The following is a 22,912-nucleotide window of genomic DNA, read 5'->3' on the forward strand; positions in this document are numbered from 1 at the left end:
TAAGAGCCACTAGAAGACAAATTGTACACATGGGCTAAAAATCGTGCATTCCTTGTGTCAATCCACTTTTGAACCACAGATGTCAGAATTGGGGAATATATCCCAGAGAGAATCAATGGGGTATAGTCAAGAGGAAGATCAGAGACACCAGACCCAACAATGCACATGACATTGAACTTATTCACAATGTTCACATTTTTTTTGATGTGCCTGCAAATTGCCAATTTACAACAACTGTCACACTTAACAGACTAAACAGGTTCAGTGCCATTCCATTTGCATACAATATATTCCTTTGATTTATGTGAAGTCATGGGCACCCCAATCAATAGTGTGAATGGATCGATTTTCTAAAGGTTGGACTATACATTCATCTGTCTTCATTCACATTTTCACTAAAACATTTCATTGCTGCACACAGATAGATTTAGAAAGTCTTTATTGTTGCTTATAAATAATACATTAAAAGTCAGGTGACATGTTAGTAGGAAACACTGTTTCTAAGGATGTTTCAACTCAGTCAAATCTGTGACCATGAAGGAAGCCTGTTTTTAAACATGCTTCTCACAGCTTCAGCTTATCTTTGATTGTATTACACTTTGGATGTCTGTATCTCTCAGTCTGCTTGAACATGGTCTAAAACAGAGAGAAATTGGGGAAGGTGATCAGTTTTACAGTAAAAATCACAAATTAGAGCAGACTGTAGGTAATCTTGAAGGTGAGATTAAACCTGCATCTACAAATGAGGACAGAGGTAAAAAGCAATCCCTTACTGAATTTCAACTGCTTTTACTGGTTTTGTCTTAATTATAGAGTTTTGTACACAGCATACCAGAATAGACACCCCAATATTAGATACAAAATAAAAAAAATTCTGCTACTGCAACAATATTTGTTCAAAAGCAACAGAATGACAGCTTTTAATAAACCAATCACTGAGTGATTAACACAGGGATTTAAATTTGGTAACTTGATCAGATCTCAATTGATTTCAGTCTCAATCCTAGTTGTTTAAATGGGACTGACACATATTAAAGTGAAACATTTGGGGGTGATGTTGTTCGGTGTAGAAACAGAACACAAGAGATTATTAATAGAGAGAAGGAAGAGTTGGCTGAGGCACAGTATGGGGCCTTTGGGAGAGGGAATACAGTTGACAAAAGAGCCATAGTCAAGGTGCCGGGAAAGCATTGCAATCTGTGCTTCGATCTAAGAACTGATCTGTTCCTTCAAATAGGCAGGTTGGGCCCTACAACACTAACCACCACCACCAATGCCTGGTACCAGAGGAAGAAAGGGATCAGGTAGGACTGACCCTGCAAGCAGTTTAATCCTCAGTTTATAAGATGACAAGATGTCAATCAACTATTTAACAATAAATGTATCATAAAGTCCAAAGACATGAATGTTAGATTAATTGGTACTCTCTAAATTGTCCTTAGGCCACAAACTGTACAAAAGTGCTGTTCTTTGACAGCATGATTTTAAAAAAATGTAAATGAAAGTTATGCTACTTTATTAACAGTCATTATTTGCCAAACAATAAATTTCATTCGAAAGAAGCTAGAGCTAAGATTTTACTGCTGACTTTATCACAAACCTAGAAATTATGTTTCTGGGTAGCAGAAAGAAAATTACATTAACTTGATCCACTGGGGTGTTACTACGATTAATGACCGCTGGTGGATTTTGATCAGGCATTGGCAAAGACACATTTGACTTGTGCCTCACTGCTGCCATCTTCTGGAGTTAATTATATGTTACAACATCCAGTGACAGATCGTCTACGTCAGGAATGGATTGAAAAGCAGCAAACATTTTAAGTAAATCTCACTAAAGTCCTCCATGAATCCTGGAGAACTATTGATTAAGAGCACTTTAAAAGATTACTAGAAAAAAAATGTGTCTACATGGAAGGAAAACAGAACAAAATGAGGGATTAATCAGGACTTTTATATCAACTCCCAAAGTCAACAGTTCAAGACTAGAATTATTTTATGACTTTTACAACAAATAAAGCTCAACCAGCAATTAAAAAAAGATAAATCCGAAATTAATGCTGTATTTGTCTGATTTTACCGTTTTTCATCACATTCTTGACTCTGCATTTGCTGCAGAGCTGTGTTGACAGATCCCAGAAGCTCTCATGCAGGAGGAGCTGCTAATAATGTCATCTACATGATTAGCCCAGTTTCAGTGGAAACGCACACAAGCAGCAGCCTGAGTAGATTGGACCCAGCAAATTATGGTCCGGAAAAAACATTCAAGAACCCATAGTTGAATCCTTTTTGAGAGTTATCAAACCATTAATTCTGTTTGTAAAAACATAAGAAAGATCATTTCATCAAGCTTTAACTGGTCTTTTGGCAGCTTTAATGCTTAAAACATTGTGTGTTTTTTTTTTTGTTTTACACATAATATTCATTATTAGAATAACTGACTTAAAGTCACAAGTTGTCCTATGAAGTAGATCTAATTTGAGCAGGTAATGGCCAAAGAAAAAGAAAAACATCTTTTCGAACTCATGTTTTACAAATTATTATTTTAATTTAGTGGGAATTTATATGTTACTGAGTTACTGAGAACATCAATCCTCTCCTATCGACAGGTTAGGACAAAGGTCACCAGTTCATCACAGGCCAACAAAGACATACAAGACAAACAACCATGCACACATGTGCGCACACACACACGTTTTATGCCAATTTAAAGAAAACCAGTTAATCTAACACATAATCTAATAAATATTTTGGGACTGTTGGGTGAAGCCAGAGTATCCAAAGACCCATGCGGGTACAAAGACAACATGCCAGAGAGAGAACCCAGGATTCAAACCCAGGGCTGTCTTGTTGCAAGACACGAGTGCTGACCAATGTTTCACCAAGCAGTCCCTTTCACAGATTATATACACTGATGAACACGCATGTGCCTCTTTAGATCTCCTTGTTGTGAAAATGCTTTACTACAAACTCTACAAACAAATGGCTTCTCTCCTGAATGGACTCTCATGTGACTTTCCAGGTTACACTTATGATTAAACCTGCTTTTACAGACAACACACCCAAATGGCCTCTCCTCCGTGTGGAGCCTCACATGTCGCTTTAACTGGATTTCCTTAACAAAACATTTACCACAATCACTACAGCTAAATGGTGCTGTGTGAACCTCCATGTGGTTTTTCAGATTAACCTGTTGTAAAAAACCCTTATCACAAACACTACAAATGAATGGTTTCTCTCCTGTGTGAACATGCAAGTGACTCTTTAGATTCTGCTGCAGTGAAAATCCTTTGCTGCAAACACTACAAATGAACGGCCTCTCTCCTGTATGAACACGCATGTGTCTCTTTAGATTGCCTTGCCGAGAGAACCCTTTGCTACAAATGCTACAAATGAACGGTTTCTCTCCGGTGTGGAGTGTCATATGAGTCTTGAGACTCTGTTGGAGTGAGAACCCTTTACTACAAAGACAACAAACAAACGGTTTCTCTCCAGTGTGGAGGGTCATATGTGTCTGAAGAGAACGCTTTTCTTTGAATCCTTTACCACACAGACCACAGTTATGTTCTCTCTTTCCAGTGTGAGTCATCATGTGTAATTTAACTGAAGTCTTTTGCTTGAATCTTTTGCCACAAATGTTGCAACCAAATACTTTCTCTCTGGTGCCAACTCCAATCTGACCCTTAGGTTTGGAACAGAGTTTAGTTTCTTCATCTCCGTTGAGACCTTTCATCCTACTTTGTTTGGAAGAGCATACAGGCTCTGAGTTTCTCTCTGGTTGTGGTCCTCCACAGTCCTCATCATCAGGTTGTGCTTGCATATGTTCAGCTAAACAACTAGTTGGAGATTCTGTCTCTCTGTCAACTTCAGTCTTGAGGTGTTGAAACTCTGATAACGGAGGTTTCTCTTCATCTTCACTCTTCACAATAAGCTGTTTTTGCTCCTGACTGATCCAGAGTTGCTCATCTTCCTCCTTTATGAAGGGGAATTCTGAGTTCTGCTGTTCCAAACTGGTGCTCCAATCATGGGGAACCTCCTCTTTAATCACCAATATCTGATGGACTGGGAACACTGAAAGACACATTGATATTAATTATTGCTTTGAGAAAGTAAATAATTCACAAATAAAACAACATTTTTTATTCTTTATTTTATTTAGGAGGCATACTATTACTACAGGTTTCTTTTAATTGCTTTACATAGTTTTTACAGTTGAAATGTGGCTCGTGACGTAGCAGCAGAGCGAGTGACCCATATATGGAGTCATCAGTCCTCAACGCAGCTGTCCCGGGTTCAAGTCCTCACCTGGAGACCTGTACAGCAGAATTATATTAAGAAAGCCAATTTGTGGCTTAAAGAAAGAAACTTGAAAAACTGTATTCCAGTAGCAGTTTAAAAGAAAATAAATGTGTCATCTCTCAACCAGTGAAGAATGATTTTGATTTCTCAAGAAGACTAGTGTTTCATTCCTTGAGTAAATACAGAGAAAGCTAAGCTCTGAAAGATTACGGAAAGATTATCATCTCATTAATTGAATGCAAACTTGATCCACTACAGTTTGCTTACCCAACTCAGAATGGGGTTCATCATGTAAACCTTTTTCTCTCTAACAGCTTGAGTGTCAAAAGTCACATTTGGTTCAGCTTTTAACAAAATGAAACAGCATGTTTTACCTGAGATTAGCTCTGGATTGTAGGATGTCTGGTTATACTTTGTTACTTTTACATCTGCTAACATAATTCAGGAGGTCTTTCTTAATCGTCTTTAACTATAACTTTGAACGCTTGCTCCCCTCACGGCTGTGGCTTTTTCTCTTTACTCTTCATTGTGTAGACTGACGGCTGCTGGTCTTCTCAGATGAGCCTGCACTGCTGTGTTCAGGGTGACCACTGAAATCATGCCAGCTCCCTGCCTGCATTTGTTGACTGGTGGAGAAACTACTTCCTTGATCTTAATGGAAGCTAGGGTATTGATCATTCAATTTAGGATGAATCATGTTGAACATAAAGCCAACAAAAGTTGAACTTTGAGAAGAACAAACTGTGTTATTAAGCAGGGTCACCAAAGGTTTCTGCATTGATATACTGAGCTTTGTTTTAATTAGTAATTCATGAAAGGTTTACTGACATTCTTATTTCTGTGTTAATACAAAGACATATAAGCTGCTGTTCTCATCACAGGTCTCTCAACATTTGTTTCACATGTTGGTCTGACTGTAAGTTAGGCTTTTTGTGTTCGACTGTTTTTAATTTTTCTGTGGTCTGTTTCACGTTCTAGCTTCATGTTTTTAAACTGAACATCCAGATTGAAGCTTCATGATTGTTTTGACACTTAACTGGTTAGAAGATATTTCCGCTGTTAGATTATGTTTGAGGACGTTTGATGGACTACTATGTCCGGGCTATACTCTGCTGCAATGATTGCTGGGATGTTTACACATGTACCTATGACCTAGATTTTTTTCCTACAGTCCAGCAACCCTTTTATAATTTCCACCTACAATTAATTTTCTTCAATCCAGACAAACAAATGTGCACCGCTTACTGAGATCTTTGCCGTCTTGTATCTGTTCCAGTTTTGATGTTGATGCTGCAGATATGGGGGGCTCCAAACTGAGCCCTCCAGGGTCTTTTGCTTCATCATTTCAGACATCCTTATTTTTTGGGATTCTCCTTTTTAGAATCCTTGTTTGCAACCTTCACATGTTCTTGTACAAAGATCTGCAACCTGAGGCTCCAGAGACACAAGTGACTCTTTTTTTGTAATTTTGTGGCACTAGTGGCCTTACTTTTGTAAGTTGACCGACAGGAAATGTGGTAGAGAGAAGGGAGGACATGCTGCAGAGGTCTACAGGTCGGGACTCGTACCTGTGATGTCCATTCATGGGTCAAGCGCTTCACCCCTTCACCACCGCCATTCCCACAAGTGGCTCTTTTGACCTTCCACAATGGCTCTCAATGTTTTTATATATATACAGGTCCTTCTCAAAATATTAGCATATTGTGATAAAGTTCATTATTTTCCATAATGTCATGATGAAAATTTAACATTCATATATTTTAGATTCATTGCACACTAACTGAAATATATCAGGTCTTTTATTGTCTTAATACGGATGATTTTGGCATACAGCTCATGAAAACCCAAAATTCTTATCTCACAAAATTAGCATATTTCATCCGACCAATAAAAGAAAAGTGTTTTTAATACAAAAAACGTCAACCTTCAAATAATCATGTACATTTATGCACTCAATACTTGGTCGGGAATCCTTTTGCAGAAATGACTGCTTCAATGCGGCGTGGCATGGAGGCAATCAGCCTGTGGCACTGCTGAGGTCTTATGGAGGCCCAGGATGCTTCGATAGCAGCCTTTAGCTCATCCAGAGTGTTGGGTCTTGAGTCTCTCAACGTTCTCTTCACAATATCCCACAGATTCTCTATGGGGTTCAGGTCAGGAGAGTTGGCAGGCCAATTGAGCACAGTGATACCATGGTCAGTAAACCATTTACCAGTGGTTTTGGCACTGTGAGCAGGTGCCAGGTCGTGCTGAAAAATGAAATCTTCATCTCCATAAAGCTTTTCAGCAGATGGAAGCATGAAGTGCTCCAAAATCTCCTGATAGCTAGCTGCATTGACCCTGCCCTTGATAAAACACAGTGGACCAACACCAGCAGCTGACACGGCACCCCAGACCATCACTGACTGTGGGTACTTGACACTGGACTTCTGGCATTTTGGCATTTCCTTCTCCCCAGTCTTCCTCCAGACTCTGGCACCTTGATTTCCGAATGACATGCAGAATTTGCTTTCATCTGAAAAAAGTACTTTGGACCACTGAGCAACAGTCCAGTGCTGCTTCTCTGCAGCCCAGGTCTGGGGAATGCGGCACCTGTAGCCCATTTCCTGCACACGCCTGTGCACGGTGGCTCTGGATGTTTCTATTCCAGACTCAGTCCACTGCTTACGCAGGTCCCCCAAGGTCTGGAATCGGCCCTTCTCCACAATCTTCCTCAGGGTCCGGTCACCTCTTCTCGTTGTGCAGCGTTTTCTGCCACACTTTTTCCTTCCCACAGACTTCCCACTGAGGTGCCTTGATACAGCACTCTGGGAACAGCCTATTCGTTCAGAAATGTCTTTCTGTGTCTTACCCTCTTGCTTGAGGGTGTCAATAGTGGCCTTCTGGACAGCAGTCAGGTCGGCAGTCTTACCCATGATTGGGGTTTTGAGTGATGAACCAGGCTGGGAGTTTTAAAGGCCTCAGGAATCTTCTGCAGGTGTTTAGAGTTAACTCGTTGATTCAGATGATTAGGTTCATAGCTCGTTTAGAGACCCTTTTAATGATATGCTAATTTTGTGAGATAGGAATTTTGGGTTTTCATGAGCTGTATGCCAAAATCATCCGTATTACAACAATAAAAGACCTGAAATATTTTAGTTAGTGTGCAATGAATCTAAAATATATGAATGTTAAATTTTCATCATTACATTATAGAAAATAATAAACTTTATCACAATATGCTAATATTTTGAGAAGGACCTGTACAGTAGATATAACAAATGCAGGTTTAGGCAGTTTTTTGGTGTTTTCATGGAATAATTGCACTGATATTCTATAACAGCATGACACTAAAAGTACAAGTAATTTTTTAGATCTATTTTACTTGTCATTAGGTTGAAGACTTTGGGTCTTTTTTTTTTTTTTTTGCAGTTTTCACAAATATCAACATCCCATAAAAGAAAATGTATTCATCCTGTTTTTGCAAAAAGTTTTGATTTTTCATTATTTTAAAACCTAAAAATAGATATTAAATAGTGGTTCTTTAAATATGTAAAATTTCATATAGTAGATATAACAAATTATAAGCTGTCCTTTTTCAAAAGGTCATGTCAAAAGGTCATGGCTATAAATGAGTTTTCTAAAGATGAACGTAGAACAAAACCGGCTCTCTGGATTGTAAAGGTTGCAGATCCATGTTGTAGTTGGTCATGGTTTCAGCCATATAACCTGTATCTTCTGTTTACCTGCTCCCTGAAACTGGAATCAGACACAAACCACATCCTCTTTCAACTATTAGCTTTTCAAAATAAACATAGGAACGGTTTTGTAAGAAATGTTGTCCACCTGAAACAAAACTGGAGCCATTGGGCTTTAATCCCAGATAGGGGACAGAATATCTGTGGCCTCCACTCTGTCCTGAAATATTCCGTCTCCCCTCTACTAATCCAGGACAAATTTACATGAACTCGGTTTGTATTTCATGACTGACTCTCCTTTACATCTGAAGGTATTTGCCTTTTTGTCATCACTGAAAATTACTACAAAAATCTAGGGTATTTTAAGATAATTAAAGAAAGCAATGGTTTTTGAGAACATTTATTTAAAAAAATTCCAACATTTACAACAAACTAAAACAATAGCAAATAAGCATTTTATGTTGCTCGGTGACATGGCTTCCTTTCTTCATATTATAAAACATATTATGCTAATTGGTAAGTTCAGTGTGGGTGCAACATCTCAACCTTTTTTTATTGTACCATTTCCTTGTTTTCCCTAAAAGATTCCACCACAGATATTTTTTTAAAAAACAGATGAAGCTGAGGAGACCGAATTTTCTTCCAGACCTAAAAGATAGTATCCTGCAAATGCAACCAAGAATCAAAAACATGTTATCAGAGAAGAGCAGCTTAATTTGGCGCTGAAGGTAAGTATCAAATTACCGTCAAACAGGGGTGGACTGGGACATTCACCAGGCGGGGAATTTGATAACATCCCAGGCAACCACCACCCAATTAATGCAAACCACCAAGACTGAGTGAAGTTGAGCGCACTCCGCTTGGACATTTCATCAAGTGAATATCTGCAAAATGAATGTTTCTGATATATGACATTAAATCATATTATTATACAATACATGAGAGGTTCTTTTTTTTCCTGGAGCATAATTTGCTGGGTCCAATCTACTCAGGCTGCTGCTTGTGTGCGTTTCCACTGAAACTGGGCTAATCATGTAGATGACATTATTAGCAGCTCCTCCTGCATGAGAGCTTCTGGGATCTGTCAACACAGCTCTACAGCAAATGCAGATTTAAGAATGTGATGAAAAACGGCACAATCAGACAAATACAGCATTAATGTCCGATCTATCAGCCCTTTTAAACTCACTAGGAATATGACATTAAATCATATTATTATACAACACATGAGAGGTAAACAGATGGTGCTCTGCAGATGTGTTGGTTTATTCTCTGTAACATTAAACTAATTTTTAACATTAAACATTTCATGTTTAAGCTTGTCATGGTTTACAGGCATGTTTTCTAAGTTACAGTGGCTTGTAAAACTTTTCCACATATTGTCACATTACAACCACAAACATAAATATATTTGATTAGAATTTTATGTGAAAGACCAACACAAAGTGGTATACAACTGTGGAAAGTGGAAGGAAAATTATACATGATTTAAAAAAGTTTTTACAAATAAAAACCGAAAAGTGCGGTGTGCAAAAATATTCAGCCACTTTTACTCTGACTGCAACCAATTGCCTTCAGAAGTTGCCTGATGGTTGCTAATGACTAAATAGAGTTCAGCTGTGTGTAATCTAATCTCAGTACAAATACAGCTGCTCTGTGATGGCCTCAGAGGTTGGTTAAGAGAATATTGGAGCAAACAGCATCATGAAGTCCAAGAAACAAACCAGACAGGTCAGGGATAAAGTTGTGGAGAAGTTTAAAGCAGGCTTAGGCTATAAAAAGATTTCATCTCATAGAGCACTGTTCAATCCATCATCTGGAAATGGAAAGATTATGGCACAACTGTAAACCTACCAAGACAAGATCATCCACCTAAACGTACGGACCGAACAAGGAGAGCACTGATCAGAGATGCAGCCAAGAGGCCCATGGTGACTCTGGATGAACTGCAGAGATCCACAGCTCAGGTGGGGGAATCTGTCCACAGGACAACTATTAGCCGTGCACTGCACAAATATGGTATTTATGGAAGAGTTTCAAGAAGAAAGCCATTGTTGAAAGCAAACCATAAGAAGTCCCGTTTGCAGTTTGCCAGAAGCCATGTTGGGAACACAGCCAACATGTGGAAGAAGGTGCTTTGGTCAGACGAGACCAAAATTGAACTTTTTGGCCAAAATGCAAAACGCAATGAGTGGCGGAGAACTAACACCTAACATCACTCTGAACACACCATCCCCACTGTCACATATGGTGGTGGCAGCATTATGCTCTGGGGGTGCTTCTCTTCAGCAGGGATAGGGAAGGTGGTCAGAGTTAATGGGAAGATGGATGGAGCCAAATACAGGTCAATCTTGGAAGAAAACCTGTTGGAGTCTGAAAAAAAAATTTAGAATGTGGTAAAAGTCCAGACCTAAACCTAATTGAGAATCTGTGACAAGATCTGAAAACTGCTGTTCACAAACGTTCCCCATCTAATCTGACTGAGCTTGAGCTGCTTCGCACTTTTCAGTTTTTTATTTGTAAAAAATGTTTTAAATCATGTATAATTTATGTTCTACTTCACAATTATATCCCACTTTGTGTTGGTCTTTCACATAAAATTCCAATAAATATATTTATATTTGTGGTTGTATTTCTGACAATACATGAAAATGTTCAAGGGGCATAAATACTTTTACAAGCTTCAAGGCAGGGTCCTCTGTAGCTAAGCCCATATTTACTAATAAAATTTACAATATCAATAACACATTTCATGACCTGCTTTCTCTTTCTGACCTGGTCTCACTGAATTGACATTTGCTTCTCACATAACAGAGTACAGATGTTTGACATACTGCCTATGAGGAAAAAGGCTTCTGTGCTTTCTTTATGGCCATCAATTTTCTCATGCTCTTCTATTGACTGATGGACATCTTTCCAACCATGCAGGCCTTATTTGCTTTGCAAGTACAGGGCATGCTGGACCGAACAGGAAGTGATTAGCTCCATATGTCAGCCATTTTCTGTTTGTGCCATCGTTTGAGTTGAACACATTGTGAATTATTTTTTGACTCATCTGATATGGGTAGCACTAAACAAATAAATCCAAATACCTTAGAGTGAGAATGGGCAAAATGATCAAATGGCTTTTCATGACTTCTGCTGTCATAGGTCAAGCATAACTTATTCTACACAGCCTGCAGGTGTGTTTTGGTGCCCCAATTGTACCTCATGGTTTCTGCTCTGACTCCTCACTGCTGCTGTCCACCACCTCCTTGACAGCAGGAGCTCTTGCAGCTCTAGTGCTGCTCATCATACTGACATTGCTTTCTTCTCCATATTTGTAAAGAAAAATCTAAAAGCCGACCATAAGTTCCCAGCAATTCAAATTCCTTAATTTTTCTATGGACTGGCAATGTTTATCCAATAATTAATATGTTCTTCATCTCAACGGGACTTTATCTGGTTAAATAAATATTAAAACAAATAATACTAGGATTTCAATATTCATATAATTTATTAGTGGAGATTATGAAGGGGTACACAAAATTTGAATTCCTGTACATTTTAGCATTAACCTTTTTTTCTAGATTCTGTTCATCAACCACATTCTAAAATTTGCAAAATCCTCTGAAGAAGTGTAAAGTTTTTCACTTTCAATTTGTTTTATCAAGTCAGTTTTGCCACCCTTAGTTTCCTCAAAGTGTAACAAACTTCCTCATTAAGGTAGTTCTGCTGGATAGACTATGCTGGCTTTTTCCCTCTTACCACTAGTGTTTATATGTTACCCGCTCCCTTTTCACAGCACTTTGCTGCATCGGCGGCCAGTGCTTTTTCTCCGTTTCATCATCTCCCACGGTGCTCCTGCTTTCCTCTTTGGCTGTCTACCTCAGTCCATTTTACAGCCTATAGGGAGTGGGTCAGTAGACTCAAAGAAAGCAAAGGGTGTCCCTACAGCTCACAGTGCTCAGTCTGTGGGAGCGTCAACGAGGCAGGTACCCAAGTGAGACACACGAACTGCATGGATTGATTCTTTTTTTTTTTATCTAGCGCAATCCGAACCAAACCTTTGGTCCCGCCCCACAGCAATCTCTGAGCGGACCAGGCCTGCAGTCGGGTCAACGGGATACGCCGGGTGCTCCCAAAGGCCAGTCTGTCTTATCATTATTATTTTCCTTTTGTGTTTGATTTAAAATAAGAGACCATATAGTTTTTTTGCTGTTGGATTGTAATCTTTTTTTTCTGTGAAATATGTAAACCTTCAAGAGAGCTGACACAAGGAGGCGTAGATTTCTTTCTAAATACCCATTTTATTGATACTTTCCAAAATAGTGCCAAGCAAGGTATCAGCAAAATATCAACATATTTATTATAAAACCATTTAGGATTACTATTAGAATTGGTTTATATAAACCTCATTGGCCCACTCACTGAAAACAAAAAAGGACACAAATACATCTGTGCAATAATTGTAATATTTCACCAAGTGGCCACAGGCATACTCACTTTGTACAAAATCCACTCAGGAAGTTACCTCTTGCATTACTAAATTTGTCCACAAATTTGAAGCTCCCAAAAGGACTCTACCTGACCAAAGTAAGGAATTTGTTAATTCAGTAAGTTTTTGGTACTTTGGGAACACAAGGAAAAGCTTTTGGACATTGAATGAGTTTCTTATTACAAATATAAAAACAGCAAAAAAGTATTTCTGATTTCTCGGACCTCTCAACTCTAAATATCTACATCAACAAAGAAGTCTACACAGTTTTTAACAATAGAAGTCTCTATTTTCCATTTTACCTGCAAACCAACAGGTTGGTGGAGAGGATGAATTGTTTGTCCCGTGTGTCTCTGTGTTGCCCTGTCATGGATTGGTGACCTGTCCAGGGTGGACCCCACCTCTCACCCAATGACTGCTGGAGAAACCCCTCTGTGACCATCTACAAAACTTGATCCCAGCAGCGTTGCCTCCTCTTTCCTGCAGCTCTTTACTAGAGCGGCATCGGGGGAGCATCTGAATGTCCTGATCTCGCAGGCTGAGTTTTAAACCTTCGTTTTTCTGAGCTTCTGCAGGAAAAGAATCGTAGCCAGAAAGCCTCCAAGAAGATGTGGTCTCTAATCACATTGACAACGCGGCTTACCCCCTCCCAGCCAGAGTAAAGACTGTGTGTGCCAGGTCAGGAAGCACAAGTTTGCCCTGGCTGCTAAACCAAGAGCGGTCTCCTTTGTTCACAGCCGCCACAGCTTCATATCGCCCTTTTGGACCTTTTGTTCACGTAAGAGGTTATGTGAGGCGACTGCGGCTCAGTGAGAAGTATAGTCATCTTGCAATCCAAAAGTAGTGGGCTTGATTCCAGTTCCTCCTGCCATATGTTGATGTGCCCCTGGGCAAGGGACTTGACCTTAAATGCCTACCGATCTGTGCAGAGATGTATGAATGTGTGCGTGTTAGTAAGTGCGTCTTGGTGAATGTTTCTCTAGTGTAAAGCACTTTGAGTGGTCAGTATGACTGGAAAGGCGCTATATAGGTTCAGTATGGGAAGAAACTTGTGCCATCAGAAACTGAATTTGAATTACTCAGAATTAATCTGTATTTGTGTAATTTGAAATTAAATGCATTGGTTTGAAAATGAATTTCACTAAACTGAAACTGAATATGATGGTTTAACACTGAATTTGTTTGCTTTGAAAATTGCTTTGCTTTGTATTGAAAATTCAGTTTGATTACTTTCACTTTCAGGTCTGTAATTCAATTTCAGTTCCAAAATTCGGTTTTTTGTGTCACACCTCCGGGTTCTTGAAGCCAGAGATTAATCAAACACAGATTTAGTGATTCACAGATGTCATTCACTATTGCTGTGTCCAAATTCAGGACTGCATCCTTTGAAGGATGCATTTGTAGGCCAATAACGTCATGGATGAGGCGACGAATGCTGTCCAATCTCCAAGGTTCCAACAAATGCGTCCATCTTATCCCCGGATTTGAAGGATGGGTCCGGTGTATCCTCCGTGTCCCACCCTATCCCATGATTCATTGCGTGTCGAAGCAGATTGTTCAAATGGAAGCAGCAAAGGCCGGAGGAGAGAGAAAAGCTATGAATAAAATTGGATATATTGGGCATTCTGTCAAACAACTAAACTATTACAATGTTTTTAGACGAGAATGTAGTTATTATGTAAACCTAAAATATCTGATCAGTTTATCAAGATATCGCTTAATTGCACCGATGTGTTCGTCCACAGCCCCAGCAGCCGCTCGCCTCGCCATCTGTCAGCTGACCGGGTGGTTGAGGTGCGCTAAACCCCTAGAGAACAGCTGACGCACATTGTTTTCAAAATCCCGCTGGGTTTCCCCAATGGGTGGAAGTTAAACAGATATAATTCAGTCAGATGAAATCTACTATTAATGTTTGGTTTATTTATTATAATAATAATAATAATTAAGCTCTGCAAATAAACAGATTTTAACTTTGTTCCTAAAGTTAATATGTTAGTGTTTAAGTTGTTGAAAGTTTTACAAATAAATGAAACAAATGGTATTTGTCATCATTGTATTTTATCTACTGTTATATTTTTATATCTATGAACACAAAAAATATTTTCAACGTTTTAAATGTCTGAATAATGAACAAGATCATAAAACAATAACATTTTAAAACAAAACAGCATTATAAGCCATCAGCAATATGTAAAAGGGTAAATACAAACCATGTAGTTATTTACAGTAGAGACAGCGTTATTAACCTTCAGGCTCCATTTGTTCGGCTTCACGCTAACACGGTTGCTAGGCAACAGAAGTTACGCTGAGGTAAGGGCAGAAACGCAGACAGACGTAACACCGGGGGAACACTATGCTAATCAGTCATGTTTAGCTAATAGCTACAGGTAGCATAAGTGTTAATGTTTGACCATCATTTGTTTACATGACTTCTTATAGATGCTCATTTGACTTGGTGACTGACATCCACCAAGCTCATGTATGCTGCACTGCTGCAGCTCAACATGCCGTAAAGGAAGTTTAACCTGATGTGAAACGTATATCGCTGAATCTGTGATTGATTAATCTGTGGCTATCCTCAAGGACCCGGATGTGTGACACAAAAAACTGAATTTTGGAATGAAATTGGATTACTGACCTGAAAGAGAAAGTAGTCAAACTGAATTTTTAATACGACGAAATACATTTTAAAAGCAAATGAATTCAGTTTCAAACCATATTATTCAGTTTGTTTAGTGAAATTCATTTTCAAACCAATGCATTTCATTTAAAATTACACAAATACAAATTCAGTTGGAGCAATGCAAATTCAGTTTCTGATGGCACAAGTTTCTTCCCATAATTCAGTCCATTTACCGTTTGTCTGGGCAGAGAAAATGTTTGCCTCGTGTATGAATGGTGCTAAATAAATAAAGTTGCCTTGATAAACTTTTATACTTGATAGACTTTAAAATAGTCATCATTATTGCTGCAGTTTTGATAAATAACTTAGTATCTGTTTATTACATTTTAAAAAAGGTTTCATGTCTGACCTCCCAAAAAAATTACTTGTTTTTTTTTATTGAGATGAAGGAAATTAGAGTTTAATCGAGCATTTGATATTACAATTAAGCAATTTATGTTTTGAACAGTAACCTAGTTTAGTCTTAAATGGTTGATAAATGTCAATTTCATCAGCAAAGCAATCAGCAAAGCAATGGAAGTGGCTTAAAATTGGAACCAAATGACAACATATACAAAGAAAATAACAGCAGGGCTAAAATAACGCCCAGTAGAAATCCACATGTAAGCGGTGCTGCAGCTGACAAATATTTACCAATATGGACTCAGAAACTCCCGCCAGATAAATAGGATTCGAAGGAATGCAGAACTGTGGCTTTAATATCTATATGTGGTTGAAGACGAGACTAGAGGATGCAATAAACCACAGTATCAAAAGCAGCACTCTGGCTGTGAAGAACCATCACTGTTTTCCTGAATTAACAGAAAGAAAATGAAACATCCAAAAGAGCTGTTTAAGGGCTATGATATTGTTTTTAGCCAGATTGGACTCTTCCCTACTGTTGGATGGGTGCAAAAACTTGTTATCACTCATGTAAAAACTTTGTGTTGCAAGGCACCTGCACTATGCCTTCCTCCCTGTGTGTGTGAGATCATTGTTATCTCTGTGTGAACCAGCCTCCTTTCTGTCTCACACACATACACCCTGTCTGAACTGTCTGTTGAACTGTGCATATAAATAAAGAGATAGGGTGTCAAAAACTTTGTAGTTTCACTGCAAAGTGGGCTACCCTTGCTGCAAGTAACTCTGACTGTATCGTTCTTACCTCTGAGTTGACTAAATAATACCTAACATTTATTGGTCCTTCGTAGCCGGATTAATTCAATAACCTTATTTCTCTTTGCTTTAACAGTAACTCTGGGATCCGTGGGGGAAGCTTGACGTCGAGCGAAGCACCGCTGCACAGCCTCCTTTAGCCGGAGTGGCTGAAAGTCCCGGTGTGTGTGAATTCACACCTGGCCAGTGGGTTATGGCCTTCCTCGGCGCGGGGTGACTCTCACAGGGTCCAGAGAGTCACCAAGAAGTCAACTCCGAGGTGAGACAGTTTTAAAATACAGTTCATAGGAAAAGTACTTAACAGTCGTTGGTAGTGCGTCGCCGGTAAGGACGCTGCATTCGAATGGTTTTATTCCACCGTGAAAGGAATAGTGACAAATTTGGTACAATCCTGCCGTGAAGGGGATTAAAGAAAACGACTGAGGATTATTCCCCTGCGAGGGAATAGAGTAAGCGCTATATAAATAAAAGAAGAAAAGTACTTAACAGTCGTTGGTAGTGCGTCGCCGGTAAGGACGCTGCATTGGGATGGTTTTATTCCACCGTGAAAGGAATAGTGACAAATTAAGGTAGGGCCCCGCCAAGAAGGGGGCCAAATAAAACGACTAAGGGTTATTCCCCTGCGAGGGAATAGAATAAGCGCTATAAAAGTAAAAAGAACAGAGTAAATTGAGCTCATAAAATAACACCAAGTTAACTTAGAAAAATTACAAGGTACCTGAAACTAACTGTGTGACTGTGTTGTGTGTGTATGGAGGACTAAGCATTTTAATAGAATCATAGCAGGATTCTGCTAGTCCTGTGTTTTCTTTTGCCCAGATTAAAACTACGTACTGGTGACTTTGGAGATTCAGGTCGGATTTAATTCCAGAAAATTAACACCGCTGCGTATTAGTCGCAGTAGAAGGCCGTGTTAATGTCCTCTCCTTAAAGTCTCATGCCAGTGACCTTTTATCTGGGACATTTATACTACAATTAAACTAACATAAAACATAATGGGGAAGAAACAAAGTAAACTAATTGACTTAGAAGGGGAGGTAAAGTTTATGGAGAACTATGTAAAAGGAGCAGGTATGATCTGTCATAGATGGAATAAAAAATAAAAAACATGGGTTTTTGGGCAAATTAGATACAAAGGATGTCTTAAAATTACAAGGGGATCTAAAATTAGAAATAATGAAAACTAAAAAGAGAAAAATAACAAAGAACAATGGGGAAAGAACAGAGAAAAATCTCTGATTTAACAGAAATATGTACACGATGGCATAAAAATACCGATTTTCAGGTAACTTAATTATCACTGAAATCCTAAAACTACACGGGGATCTTAAACTGGAGATTATGCATTCAAAAGATTCAAGAGACAATAAAAAACCTTGCCAGATTATAATTTCAAAGGGGACTTTTCAGTCCCTGAGTGCACACAGTTGATAAACAGATTAAAACAAAAAGTTTAATTAAAAAAACAACAATAAGAGCAGCTTTTAACTGACATAGCCATAATACTGAGGCCTTAAGAAAAGCACAGAAAAAAACGTTCAGCTTAACTGAAAACAAATAAAGGGGGGCGGACCGCCACCCATCCCAGGTTAGATTATAAAGACTAAGAGATGGTTTTAGAGGACGTGGTAAAAGAAGTTAAAATAGGAGGTGACAATGTGGACAACATGGAAACTGTCCAACTGGACAACCCAGTGAACAATGACTAGAGTTGTTAAAGAAGTAATCTGAGAGTAAATGATTTTGTAGGCAAGTATTAGTGAGAAACAGGTGCTTTAAAAATCATTCTATGGTGTTATACTACTAACAATATCATGATAAAATGCAAAAGATTAATTTTACAGTGAAATAATTCCATATTTGGCTCAGATTGTGTGCATTCTTGATTTTTCCTCTTTGAGAGAAGTTAAATTTCAGCTCTGTGAAACGACCTTGACAAAGAGATGCAGCTGCCTGAAAACAAAGATAAAACTTCTGCACACAGCAGAAGCCTGTCTCTGCTGAAAGGTCTGAAAAAAAAAAAAGAATTGTAACTCTACCTCTGCATGTGTCAAACTCAAGGTCCGCGGGCCAAAACCGGACCTCAGAAGTTTAGTGATTCTCTAGAAGTAGAGCCTTTTAATATGGTGATTGTGTGCTTGAATGTTATTTTGTCAATCAATAAGCAGTTTTGTCTACATTCTGCCACAATCTGCCTTTTGAAAATGTTTTGAATCTTGCTCTTTATGTATAAAAAAAAAAAGAAAGAAAAGATAAATTGGCTAAAGTCTGCAGACACAAAATGAACCTTGGATTGAAGCTCTAACTATGTTTATTTAATCTGAGATCCTCTCCAAATGCAACAGTATATGTCAGTCTACATGAGATACTAACAACTTCACCTACTGGTATAATATAAAGATCTGAGTGAATATGTGAAACAAACAATGATGAAAGTTTTTCAACAGGTGATGCTCATCCAGGACGGAGACAGTGTTCCTAGGAAATGCAGCTCATTCATTAACAATCAATTTTTCTCCTATAGGTGGAAGTTTTGCTGACTAATCATAGGCTGGATCTATGAAACATTATGTGCACAGAACAAATGACCAAGGTTCTGACTGACTTATGAACCTCACTGACCTGACAATGATAACATGACACCCAACAGATAACACCTTTAAGGTGGACCCACTAAGACCACCTTATTGATATTGGTGAATAAAAAAAAAGAATTGAAGCGTTCAAAACAGACCTTGTGGAAACAAAAGGGGTTATGAGGAAACAATGTGCATTTTAAGAATAATAGAAGTCAAATTATGTTAACATTTTTGCAAATAAAAATTACTCTGACAGAGAAATAAGTAAGTAGTGTGTGAATGTGTGTGAATGGGAATGACTGATTTCATTGTAATGCATCTTTGAGGGACCTTAAAAGCGCTAATAAAGGTCTGATGTTCTGATGATCTTTGCCAAACTTATATCTTAATAAGGTTTCCAGAATCTTTTTCGAAAAATCATATAAAGATAGCAAAGGTTCTACCTCTATTGAAAATACTGATAACCATAAGAAAGTTCATAGACCCGTCTTCAATTTTTCATAATTCTTTTACAAACAGGTTATTTAAACTTTCATGTGGCCAAATGTCTGTGTTTGACTTTCTGTTTTTGTGAAATAAATGTCTGTTTCATGTTATGTAAAAATTAGAGTCCTCAACATTACCATAATAATATTAGGTCAGTTCTCTATGGTAAAACAAAAAGAGTTTAACAGATGTTTAGACTTTTTCCAGTCAGGTTCAAAATGATTGAATTACACTCAAACTTAACATAAGATTAAATTAACCTTAACAGAATTACTGAACTGGACTGAAATAGAGAAAACTTGAGTTAATTGAAACAAACTTTAGTTACTTGAACTAAATACAAAGCTGACTGAAACTGTATGTTGTATCTATAAAACTGGGTAAGATAAACTAAGATTATAAGATATAATATGCCCTTCATTTTTTGTGTTCATCAGTGAGTGAGTTTTTATTTTTTATTTTTAATAAGAACTAAACCAAGCATTATTTATAATAATAGCAACTACCAAAAATAGTGATCTCATTTTTAAATGTAATAAGGACTTACTTTATAAAATATGATAAAAAAGAATAATAAGAATTTGGAAAAACAGAGGCTTTAAACCTCTGCAGGAACAGCACTGACACTGTCAAAGGTAGATCCTAATACAGGAATCTGGAAGCTCACTCTAGGGTGGACAGTCAAAGTCCATCCAAGGACACATTTAGATGAGGCAGAGGGACAAATACAGGGTTTAGCTGAGAGCAACATGCATCCTGCCCTAGCTGCTGTCCCACCTGAACTGTGGTCCCAATCATCAACTGATGTAGGGCTTATAAAGGGGTTCCCACCATACAAGGTTAAACTAATATCTGAAAAAAGGCTATCAGTCCGCCAATACCCCTTAAAGCCAGAAGCTGAAGAAGGTACTAAGCCAGTAATATAAGATATGTTGAAGTCAGGAATATTAAGAGAAGCACCTGACGCTACATGCAAGACATATCACACTGACATCGCTATTATTATCACAGCCAAACATAACTCTAAAAATATGTGCCCTTTAAATCCAAGTACTCTAATACCTACTGCAGAAGATGGAAAACCACATTCTTATAAAGCAAAAGTTGAAGAAGACACCAAACCCAGACAAGACACTTCTCAAACCCTTATACCAGATTCATGTGTTGTGTTTGTAGATGGCTCAGCATCTAAAGATGAATATGGAAAGAATAGAGTTGGTTATGCAGTAACCATCGATAGGATAATAGAAGCTAAATCTCTACCCAATACATGCTCAGCCCAAACAGCAGAATTATATGCTTTAGTAAGAGCATGTGAATTACATGAGGGACAAATACTTACTATATACACAGACAGCCAATACGTTTTCGGATCAGTACATCACCATGCTAAGATTTGGCAAAATAGAGGTTTTTAAACATCATCAGGGACAGAAGTAACTCATTTCAACCTATTAAAGAGAAAATGTCAGATCTGCTATTTATAGACACAGATGTGCTGAAAGACGCCCAACAGTCAGCACCCAAGACAGAAATAAAGGCCTGGCTAAAGAGAGGAGCACAGAAAAAAGATGACATCTATCAGATAGAAGATAAACCAATCCTCCCAAAAAATGTATACAACACAGCGGCTACAGTGACACATTGGGAAGACCCACGTGTCAAGGGGGGAATATGTCACATCTGGTAAAGCATTAATGCTACACTATAAAATTTTCTGCTATTCAAAGAATTTTTGCAGATCATGCATAATTTGTTGCAAACACGAGGGAAGAAATATTGCCTAGTTGTAATAGATGAACCTAGTGACACATTTCTTCCCCACATATGGTATCCCACAGATTATAAGGTCAGATAATGGAACTCATTTTGTAAATAAATTAATAGAACTAAGTTCTAATGCATTAGGGTTTCAGTTAAAGATTAAGGAAAACAATGGAAGAAACAGGGAGGCCATGGCCCGAATGCCTATCCCTGGTTAAATTATGGATGAGAATAACTCCAAATCAAACCGGTCTTACTCCATTTGCCACCTACTGTACATCATTGTATAACTCCACCCACTGTGTTCTGAGCCTGAGATCACGTGACACCAAGTTGCTGATGTGAATTTGTATTCTCAAAGAAATAGTACATGGCAGACCGTTTTCTCTGCCCTCTGACATGAATGAAATAGAGAAAGCACAACAGGAAACTTCATTAGCTGAGTGGATGAATAAAATGTTGCAGACAAAAGAAACACAAATGTCCAGTGGTCTGCCGATAATCTCTGCTCCTATCCCACAGAATGACCTGAGGCCTGGAGACCTGGTCCTGATTAAGACACTCCACAGGAAGGATTGGAGCACTCCTCGGTGGAAAGGGCCGTTTCAAGTACTCCTGACAACGCCCACAGCTCTGAAAATAGCAGAGAGGCCTTCCTGGATCCATAAAAGCCACTGTAAGCCAGTTTTGCCGTTACAGGAGCCAAACCAACCGACGGGGTAAGCAGAAGGAAGTCCGGGTTCAAAGGAGTTGGAGGACCCATATGGCCCAGCGTCTCAAACCAGTGAAGAAAACAGCTGATCTGCGCCCAATTATAAAATGGCTCTCTGTAACATGTGGACAGGACTGATAAGCCTGAGCTTAATTCTGGTAGCAGGACTCTTTCTCTATCTAAAGCAGGATCCACAGGAGGTGATACCGAACCAGAAGAAATGGACATCAGACGGGACCCATCTCAGACCACTGACGGAAGAACATGACGCACATCCATTCCTACAGAATTTCTGGTATTGTTCATGGTGGCATATGCAACACTGAACTAGGTAGAAATGCACAAAAATGAAGGAGACGATTATGATGACATGTTGTAAATAAATCACATCAAAAGCCTGAGTGTACTCATACATTGTATTTCATAAAATAACCTTACAGCAGAAAATCGAAAGACGTTGTTGCTTAAGTGAAATGAGAAAAAGTACAACGATGACATAAACAGGGCAGATTTTTTAATTCCTTTATTATGTTTCACTGTTTTCATTAAGTAATATTCTTTTATTTTTATGATTTCAAGTATTATTCTTTTATTTTTATAATTTCAAGTATCATTCTTTTATTTTTATGATTTCAAGTATTAATCAACATTTAACTTTTAATGGTCGCCGAGGGCGGCGGGGCCGTATGAGTATTTCCCACAAAATATAATCTGTTTACCGTCCGTGGGTTTTCGCTCATACAAAGTATTTTTCTTATTCGTTTTTATATTAAATGTTTTTACTTGTGATAAAAGGAGGGACTGTTGGATGGGTGCAAAAACTTGTTATCACTCATGTAAAAACTTTGTGTTGCAAGGCACCTGCACTATGCCTTCCTCCCTGTGTGTGTGAGATCATTGTTATCTCTGTGTGAACCAGCCTCCTTTCTGTCTCACACACACACACACCCTGTCTGAACTGTCTGTTGAACTGTGCATATAAATAGAGATAGGGTGTCAAAACTTTGTAGTTTCACTGCAAAGTGGGCTACCCTTGCTGCAAGTAACTATGACTGTATCGTTCTTACCTCTGAGTTGACTA

General features: G+C 38.4%; 1 protein-coding gene across 4 annotated transcripts in view; it reads right to left on the reverse strand.

Annotated features, from left to right (window-relative positions):
* Positions 1 to 1,932: 1,932 nt before the first annotated feature.
* LOC124875325 (zinc finger protein 135-like) overlaps positions 1,933 to 22,912 on the reverse strand; it is a 33,445-nt gene continuing 12,465 nt past the window's right edge. Inside the window, exons 4-5 of one of the 4 annotated variants that reach the window (XR_007040017.1) lie at positions 4,199 to 4,312; positions 3,930 to 4,070 (exon numbers count right to left, since the gene is read on the reverse strand). Coding sequence is in view for 2 of the 4 variants with exons in the window: in XM_047377428.1 (XP_047233384.1) it covers positions 2,902 to 4,070 (1,169 nt within the window). In the remaining 2 variants the exon portion in view is untranslated. Of the gene's footprint in view, positions 4,071 to 4,118; positions 4,313 to 22,912 lie in introns of those variants that run through there. The other 3 variants (XR_007040018.1, XM_047377428.1, XM_047377429.1) reach the window with 3 other exon arrangements.

Source organism: Girardinichthys multiradiatus, chromosome 10, assembly GCF_021462225.1.
Source record: "Girardinichthys multiradiatus isolate DD_20200921_A chromosome 10, DD_fGirMul_XY1, whole genome shotgun sequence".
NCBI lineage: Eukaryota > Metazoa > Chordata > Actinopteri > Cyprinodontiformes > Goodeidae > Girardinichthys > Girardinichthys multiradiatus.